At 42.8% G+C, this 9,291-nt stretch overlaps 1 protein-coding gene across 1 annotated transcript in view; it reads left to right on the top strand.

Moving 5' to 3' along the window:
- Positions 1–1,095: 1,095 nt before the first annotated feature.
- ACADSB (acyl-CoA dehydrogenase, short/branched chain) overlaps positions 1,096–9,291 on the top strand; it is a gene marked incomplete at both ends in the record, with an annotated part of 8,661 nt that continues 465 nt past the window's right edge. The window contains 8 exons of the mRNA XM_010131864.1: positions 1,096–1,258; positions 1,671–1,771; positions 2,415–2,621; positions 3,073–3,243; positions 4,799–4,924; positions 5,397–5,489; positions 7,735–7,824; positions 8,817–8,954. Coding sequence (XP_010130166.1) covers positions 1,096–1,258; positions 1,671–1,771; positions 2,415–2,621; positions 3,073–3,243; positions 4,799–4,924; positions 5,397–5,489; positions 7,735–7,824; positions 8,817–8,954 — 1,089 coding nt within the window. The remainder of the gene's footprint in view (positions 1,259–1,670; positions 1,772–2,414; positions 2,622–3,072; positions 3,244–4,798; positions 4,925–5,396; positions 5,490–7,734; positions 7,825–8,816; positions 8,955–9,291) is intronic.

Raw genomic sequence — 9,291 nt, 5'->3', positions numbered from 1 at the left:
CCAGCCGTGCTGCTGGCTGCGGGCTGAGGCCTGTGCGCTGGCACCGATCTGTTGGCAGGTGTATGCTGCCAGATCCGTTATTTTTATGGCACAGCTGTGTCTCTACAGGGGGGTTCTGTCAGCACTTGTCTCGGTAAGACATTAATATCTCCTCACTTCAGACTGACGTAGCAGAAGTGACAGAAATCTGTAGCAGAGATGAAGGCGTTAGCCACGGCGTGAGCTGGGCTGGGGTGGCCATGAGAGCAAGGCTCTGTCTCCCCTCTGTGGAGGTCAGTCAGTCGAACGGTGCTTTTTCGACTGCTGCGTTTGGTAGCAGCGTAGCTGGCACACAGATCGTACCCATTTGACTGACCTCTTTTAAAATCCTGAGGAATTACTCTGTGGTTAGAAATGGTACTGAGTTTCAACCCAAACACTTCCCTCCTAATGCCTGCTGGTTGTCACCTACTGGAGTAGGTCTTTGAACACTTAAGTGTAGTTCTCCGAGGTACAAAACTAATAACCTGTCACGTTATCCGTGACCACCCAGCTGAAGGTCACTGCATGTAGCCTGATGCAAGCAGCCACTGCTCCGCGCTGCTCATTTTTGAGAGCTACTGTGGCTGGATAACCCTGACAGCATCTGAAATTGTTGTGTGTCGTGGACGAATGGGGAGAGGTTGAGCGTAAATTACTCACTTTTAGCTCCTTCCTGGACTTTTTTAATAAATCAGCCAAATAAGACACAGTATTGGTTACATAGTACTATCAACATGCTAACTATTGGGTTTAAACTAACTAGATAGAAACTACACAGAAACGCTAAATGCCAGGGCTTCGTCTATGGAATTTGCGAATACTTTGTGGAGTAACCTTGTCTTAGCAAACTTCCCAAAATAAGATTGTTTGGGGTTAGAAGAAGAGGAATTAAAGGATACTTTCTTTTAGGATGCTAGGGGGAAGGGGCATGTTGTATCTTCTCCAAAAATGTTAAAGCAGCTGTCGAATGCACATTATTTTTCGTATTCCATTACTAATAAAAGCACTGGGTGAAATGGTGTGTCGCTGTCTTTATACAGATATTAACTTCTGGTGTTCTGTATTTGTCGTCAGCAGCTGAAAAGCACTTTGCCGGCGCACTTGGCTCCTTGGAGGACTTCTCCACATGTCTTTAGATCCTCCAGATCAGAGCCCATGCCGAATCTGGCCAGCAATGGAGTTGTCTGTGCCCCGCTTCAAACATTTACCGAAGAGGAGATAGTGCTGAAAAACATGGGTACCTATTGTCCGTGCGGTTGAAACTCAGAAATGTCTGACTAGGAGGGAAATCTTAACTAAAAAATTCTTTTCATTATTTAATGGTAGTTAAATGTTGAGCTTGTGGCAGAGGATTTGCTTAACTTCAAAACTGCTTTAGTTCACCAGAGAAAACAGAGAATGTTGATTTTCCTTGTTGCCGTAGAAATACAAAGGGAATATGATACAGCTAACCAAACAGGGGATGTATTTGAAATGTTTTCTATCATTTTTTTGGTCAACCAACATTTTGTAAGAGTTGCTGAGATGCTTTTATTAACGTACCTGGGAAAGTCTGGGAATACTTGTCAGAGGTACCACGTTACTGTTGTATTGATCATCAGGGAGAGTGTTGGAATACTTACACGCTTTCTTTCTTCTCTTCGTTACAGTGACAAAATTTGCTCAGGACAAAGTTGCACCTTTGGTGCAAAAAATGGATGAGAATTCAAAAATGGAAGACTCTGTAATACAGGGACTGTTCGAACAAGGGGTCTGCACACTTTTACTTAATCTTTTATTCAGAAAGTGACATTTTATGACTCTAGCTGTGCACTTTTCAGATTTGCGGATGAAAAGATTGAGGAATAGAATTCAAACAAACTAATGAATCATGACAGCTTTTGGATTTATCAATGGCAAAGGAGTTTGCTCTTCTTTCTTACTGCATTATCACTCTCCATCTTTTACTGTAATATTCTTTCCACCTCTCCCTCTCCCTTACCACGTTCTTCGTCCTAACTTCGAGGTCCTTGTCTTCCTTCCCCTGCCCTTTTTTCTTGTTTTGTTGGGTTTCTAATGGGGCAAGCGTGGTAGTGTGCAATGCTAGAACCAGCATGACTCTGCTACATGTTGCTGGGAAAGGGTATCTGTCAGGAGTCTTCTGTGTCCTTACTGGCCAACCACGAGGGCCTGGGTTGCAGATATCCTGTCAGTCATCGCTGGCTTCAGTTTTAGCCTTTCCTGTGATCAAACCTGAAGCTTGTCTGTGTTTAGAATGTCATTTTACACAGCGACAACTCTAAACATTAGACTGACGTTGAGATTGCAATTGTTCTGGAAAATGTATCGGCTTGGACTGCCAAGTTGTTGTTGGGAACCAACAGATCGATCTGTTTGCATCTTTTACGTTTCAGCTGATGGGTATTGAGCTTGGGGAAGAATATGGAGGAACTGGAGCTTCATTTTTCTCAACCATCTTGGTGGTAGAAGAACTGGCCAAAGTTGATGCAGCTGTAGCTCTCCTGTGTGAGCTCCAAAATACACTAACAAATAAGTTGTTTACCACGTATGGAACAGAAGAACAAAAGAGAACTTATTTACCCAGAGTCGCTAGAGATACAGTGAGTCAAACTCTCGTTTTCCTAAACTGTAATGTGATGCTTCATGGTTAAATACTGTTAGTGGGGTGAGTTTTTCAGTAACTGAGTGGGTGACTGCAGCATTGGAAAGTAAGTGTGAACTTGGCAACGCTGGTTAGGTCTGTGGTGTTACAGATAGGTCCTGTCATCAGTAGCTGAGAGGCAGAAGTGGAAAGGCACTTATTAGTTTCATTAAAATTTAATTTACTGTGGAAAAGAACTTTAAAGCAGTTGACTCTGAGACATGTAATTACGTAGTGTTTCTATTCTTAATCTCAGTATCTGAAACTTAGTTACTTTGCTGCAATAGCTTAAAATGTTTTAATGTAAGAGACTCATGCTTGTGTGTAACCATTTTCCTTGCAGAGTTTGTTGTATGTTGTGCCTATACGTTCAGTAAAAATCCAAATGCTTTTTTCCCTTCACTGGACAGATAGGCAGTTTCTGTCTTACGGAGGCTGGATCTGGCAGCGATGCTTTTTCTCTGAAGACTCGGGCTGAGAAGAAAGGAGACTACTATGTTATCAATGGCTCCAAGATGTGGATTAGCTTAGCAGAACAAGCAGGAGTTTTCTTTGTGATGGCGAATGTAGATCCATCTTTAGTAAGTTGCTAAAGACTAGTTTCATTTCAGTGACAGCTGATGATATATGAAATTATGGATTTTATATTAATAATCTGATGTTAAAGGTGAACATTCTTTGAACCTTTCCTAGCTGACAGCAAACCTATAAAAATATTTCCCAACAAAAATTGAGAACTTGCTGAGCAGGTGAACATTCTTTGAACCTTTCCTAGCTGAGAGCAAACCTATAAAAATAGTTTCCAACAAAAATTGAGAACTTGCTGAGTAACTTAATAAATTCCTCCCACCAGGGAGAATAAAAATGTCAGGATCATAATTGCTGAGATGAAGAGCGCAGCGTGCCTTGGTGTTAGTCGGAGTAACGGAAGAACTGGTAGTCTCGGTCTTTCCAGCCCTCCTGACTCTACTGACAAGTTGCTGTTGTTAAAAGGCCGAGGAGAGCTTAGGCTGCGTGCACTGGAAAACTAATGGGAATTCAACAGCAAAGTATGTTCAGGCAAAAAAGTAGACAGCTGACTGCGATACGGGGTGGAGATTGGGTATATTGGATACGGGGTATAGGGAGTAGAGTCAGAAAACCAGCTGCAGTCTTTAACATGTACTATGCCGATACAGGAGAGTGATAATCAAATACAAAACTAACTTGTGTCAAACTTTTATTTTTTAAACTTCTTCAAGTATCTCTCTTAAAAATTTATCTGGAGGATATTTATTTTTAAAACCAGAATTCCAGGTTTTGACTAAAGAAGAAGGGTTTTTTCTTTCATTGCATTGAACACCTGAGCATCGTGCCGCTCTCTGAATTTTTATTCATTCCTTCACAAGATGGTGGATGGTTTGGACACCACAACAAGGCAAATACATCGGATAAGCCAGTTTCTGTATTTGTTAACCGCTGTGTGGTGCCCTGTACTCTGGAGTTGTTTCCGTATTAGCGTAACGTTTTAAAAATGCCTCCTCTTCTGGAAGAGGCCATGGGCCTTGGCGATGCCAGGATGGAGATTGGCTGTACACTCTCCATGTCACCACGTGCATTATGTAGCATCCTGTCCCGATCGTGGCCTTTGAGCTTCTGGGTAACAACGTAAGGATTTCAGAGCGCTTCACTAAGTATATTCCCACTACAAAGAGGCAGCGGTATCCATGCTCTGCTAGCTGGAATCCCAAGGAGGATGTGTGCAGCGATTCGGGGTGTTAGGTTAGCCCGCTGCTCGACCGTGACTGATGTTCCAACAGCAAGCAGAGACTTCACAGCACAGCCATAACTTGCTTTCCCAGTGATTTCCGGTATGGACCAGCACTACAGTCCTCTCTGTTCCATTTCCATAATACCAGTCCTCTGTCCTACCTCAAGAACTTTTAGGGTTGTTCTGATGACGTTTCCACATGGATTATTTTAATAGGAAGGGGTCTCTGCCCTCTGTTAAACCATCATTAGCAGATACAGAGGGAACAGATGTTGTTGCCAGTGTAAAATTTCAGTATGGAATGAGATACTTAGGCCGTAATTTGGTGATGCTAGTATAAAAAACAGTTCTTGATTAATTCTTGATTAATTCTTGATTCATCCTAGGGCTACAGGGGAATTACGTGCTTCATAGTAGATCGCAACACAGAGGGACTCCATGTAGGGAAGAAGGAGGACAAGCTTGGAATCAGAGCCTCGTCCACCTGCCCAGTAACATTTGAAAATGTTAAGGTACCGTAAGGTGTTTAGCTATGGAACTGTAAGTTGTGTATGATTGGAGCTTGACCACTTCTAAGGAAAGGTTGTTTACTCAAATCCCAGGTTTTTTCCCTTAGACATACTGATCATTCGGTATATTTCCCACTTCTAAGGAAAGGTTGTTTACTCAAATCTCAGGTTTTTTCCCTTAGACATACTGATCGTTTGGTATATCTTGAGATTTTCCTCCCCATTCTTTCGCAAGGCTTGAGCAGGGCTGGGTTTCGTACATCTCGGTAGAGCTTTTCTCAGTCATCAGCTGATAACGACAAGTATCGGGGAGTGTTCTAGTCAGGTATGCTGTGAATCAAGTGTCTGTTTTATGCTTCATCCCCACACTTACGAGGAACGTTTAATAAAGCACGTGCAGTGTTTGACCTGTGAACTGCAGGAGCGATTGCGCAGCAGAGTAGAACGGGAATAATGGTGTGGTTTTATTCTTCAGGTTCCCGAGAGCAGCATCCTGGGACCGGTTGGACAGGGCTATAAGTGTGCCATAGGAATGCTAAACACCGGCAGAATCGGCATTGCTGCGCAGGTGGGTAGTTTGGTTTAGCACGGGATGCGACCAGTGGAGAACTTTGAATTTGGGTTGAAAGTGAAAAAATACTTAAAGCGAATACAAATCAAGTATTTAGAAAATACTTCATTAAAAACGGAACTGCCACTAGATGTCACTGTTCCTGTAGCTGAGTTACAGCCCGCCCTGGAACAACCCCAGCCGGTGAAATTCCCCTTCACTGCAGATTTAGAAACCATTAAATGACAATTAGTTTGTCTGTGGTGGTGAACTTATTGCTGCTGAACTGTATCACCATCCCTACCGTCTGTTACGTGAATTTATTTTCCAAAGAGAGCTGGATTTGGAGCAGCCAACACGCTGGCTTGTGTAATGTTCGTGCTTCCAGCTGGGACTGTGTGGGGCTGGCAATGCTAACCGATGTTTTCCCAGAAACTTACTTTAAAAATCTACTCATTTTTTAAATAAATATGATTTTTTTTTATAGTAGGAGTGTCCTAAGTTCATAGTTGTGTTTGGAAATTGCACCTTACGGCATCTTAGGGGAGAATATTTGCTGACCTTGGAGTTATTTCCAAATGTTGTATGTCATTGTGAACTCAGTTCAGATCTCAGATTGCTGCTGATTTCAGTGGAAATCAGGTTCAGCCCTATCGTAAAAGGACTTAAAGCAAGTTTTTATCTTTTTAATTTACTTTTGAAAGTAATCTTTTCTTTTTTCCTCCTTTATTGTGGATGTAGTTGTGCCGTATAGGGTGAAGTATCTCTGTACTACCAGTCTCCTTTCTCTTTTGCCCTGGTTTGCGGACAGCCCAGAAGTAATCGTCCTCATCAAACTTCGACTTTCCTCATGGCAGTATGCTGTGCTGCTCAACGGGCTGGCTTTGCCGTTGTTTCTAAAGATTATCTGTAATGAATACAGCACACTGATACGGCATTTGCAAACTAGGGCTGTGGGCCCTGTTGTTCCCAGAGACATAAATAATATAGAGGCTCTGGCAGTAAAATGCATGGTCTGGGTTTTACTCTTAATTACTCCAAGTTACACTTACAACCTAATTAAAAGTTAAGGTCAGGTAGTTGTTATATCTTAGTTACTACTTTGCTGGCACCTTCCAGTGAGGAGAACAGTGCTTGAATGGACAAGGAGAGCAGGTCTAAAGCCCTGTGGTATTGAGTTCAGTTTTGCAGTGGTGAAAGTTTTAAAAAGATAATGAACATCTTATAAAACGTAATTGTGGCTGTGAAAACACTTTCAGAGAGTGCAAGGCAGCTGCAAATATTGTTACAGGTGCTAGAGGTGATACGGTTGGTTCGTCTCCATGGGCTTCTCTACAGCAGCCAACCTGGCGGTGAGGTGATGAGCAGCAAACTGCATTATTTCCTGATGTTATTTTCCCACATCCTCATTTTCCTTTGGATTGTGGGTTTTTTTCTAGAACCGTGATTAAGGAGTAGACGTCTGCACCCGGTCATGTTCTTACCTTCTTGGGGCCCTTGGCTTTCAGCTTAGCACATGGGTCTGTCCAGAAATACCTCTACACTATTGTACAGTCCAAGATACACTCACTGCTGGGTGAAGAGAGAGTGTGAGAGACAATGCGACTTTGAAAATTGTTCTGCCGAGCTGGGTTTTTTCCAGAAAAAACTGGAACAAATGTTCTCTCTCCTTCCTTTGTACTAATTTTCTAACTTATGAAATAAATTGCTAATTCTGACAGTCTTCTATAAAATGAGAAATTATTTTTATTATGAAAATAGCTTTGAAGAATCACCGAAATTACTTTTCCATTAATAGTGTAACGTAGATCTATAGATCTTTAGTTTACAGCCATTTTCCCAATGTAATGAAGAATTTTGCCAGCAACACTTAATGTTTGTGCAGCCACAGCTGACCCGTGAGTTTGTTCAAAAACCAGCAATAGTGTTTTCACAAACGTTTGCCTACAGCAAGGAAGCTTCTCTCAGGAGTGGGATAGTATGGAATAGCTTTATTCCTCAAACTTCTAATTTTTTGTCGTAACTCACCTCAGTGTGTCTAAAAACAGTAAAATCCGAGCTCTTGAGATTCTATATAGAACGCTGATTATATTCTAATGAACACACAAAGCCATTTTGGCTTCGTGTAAGTTTTAACTGTCCCTGGGTAGGAAGAAAGCCTGGTTTTTCTCCTGAACACCAAGCTTTCTACAAAGTGACCAGCAGATCAACTATTATCACGTCCATTCGGTGTATTTAACTACACCCACCTTGTTTCTTTCAGATGCTGGGTCTGGCACAGGGGTGTTTTGACCGTACCATTCCCTATACAAAGGAAAGAGTCCAGTTTGGGAAAAGCGTATTCGATTTCCAGGTACATGTTTAAAAAAGACTCTTCGTTGCAAAAATGATGTCTCCTCTAAGAAGGAAGATACATAATTGTAATTACTATTGTAATGTTCTTGTTAAAAGAAACCTACATCTGGGATGAAGGGAGGGGACATTAGCGTTGCTCATAATTTATACAAATTTGGGGAAGCACCCACAGATAGCCCGGAAATTATTGGACCTGCGTCTTTTCAATGGGAAATGGAATTTGAAATTGCCAAATCGTTTTGGTGTTTTGACCTGCCTAGATATTTTTTGAGAACTTCAGGGAGCAGTGTTAACGTTTGGGTAAGATGAAATATCTCGTCTTTTAGGAGCAAGTTAGAAAACTAAATGTTCATTTTCAGTCATCATCAGGTTTGGATCTCCTTAGACAAACCTCTCCTTCTGTAACAGCGACCATTTAGAGGTGAGGTCATCACCTTCCTCCTTCCCTTTGATCCTGTTCATCAGGCACATTCTCTAGACTTGTTTCCTGCTCCTAATGGTTGTTCCGTGGTTGTGGGACATGGGAAGAAGGGTTTGTCATCTTGTTATTTCTCCACTTTACTTGAAAGGCACTTTTTTCCGTTTTTTCTCGGCTAAGTGCACAGCTTTGACCTACCTGTGTCTCTGTGGTGCTGGGGAGAACCTCAAGATTTGGCTGAAATTTTCCTCGATATTCGTGGGTGCAGATAGGTTCGTGTTGGACCCTTCTGTCCAGCCAGTCAGGCCAGAACTTCCCCAGTACTTCTGAATCCAAGAAGAGGGAAGGAAAAAATGGGACTGCAGTTCCTAAAAGGACCTTGGTGGCCCAGAGGTTTTCCCACCTTCAATGTCAATAGGTGCAGGGGAATGTGGAATTACTAGTCCGTCTGGATTTTGCGGTTTTGTTTTAGAATGTAGGTATGTTCCTTGGTGAAAAGAGTGGCTCTTGCTAGAAATTTCAGCTGAGTTCCAGATCCTGGCTCTGCCTGACTTGTGGTGTGCTTGTCACAGGGCATGCAACATCAGATAGCTCAGGTGGCCACGCAGCTGGAGGCGGCGAGGCTGCTCACCTACAACGCCGCCCGGCTGGCAGAGGCGGGCAGGCCGTTCATCAAGGAGGCCAGCATGGCCAAATACTACGCTGCCGAGGTAACTGTCTTCACTCAGCGCAGTTATTTCACTGCTGTTGGAAGTTTCTTCTGTTACGGAACGCGTAACTTGTAACGCACGTTTTGCTGTGAAACCTGTGAACACGCTTTTACCTGGTGCCTCATTCTCAGTCCGTGCGTGGAAGGTGAAGTGGCCACCAAGGAACGAACTGCTCACGCCCCGAGAGAAAACCCTAAAAACCAAGCAAGGACATTAAAAGAGAAAGTGCACTGGCATTTTCCGTCACCTAGAGAGATTTCGTTTTCTCAGGATTCTCTTTTTGTGGCTGGAGAAATGGCGTGGTGAGACTTCATTAGGGACCGTTCCAGCCCTGCCT

The sequence above is a fragment of the Buceros rhinoceros genome, unplaced genomic scaffold, assembly GCF_000710305.1.
Source record: "Buceros rhinoceros silvestris isolate BGI_N320 unplaced genomic scaffold, ASM71030v1 scaffold3732, whole genome shotgun sequence".
NCBI classification, from domain to species: Eukaryota; Metazoa; Chordata; class Aves; order Bucerotiformes; family Bucerotidae; genus Buceros; species Buceros rhinoceros.
This window is presented reverse-complemented; position numbering and strand designations above follow the sequence as displayed.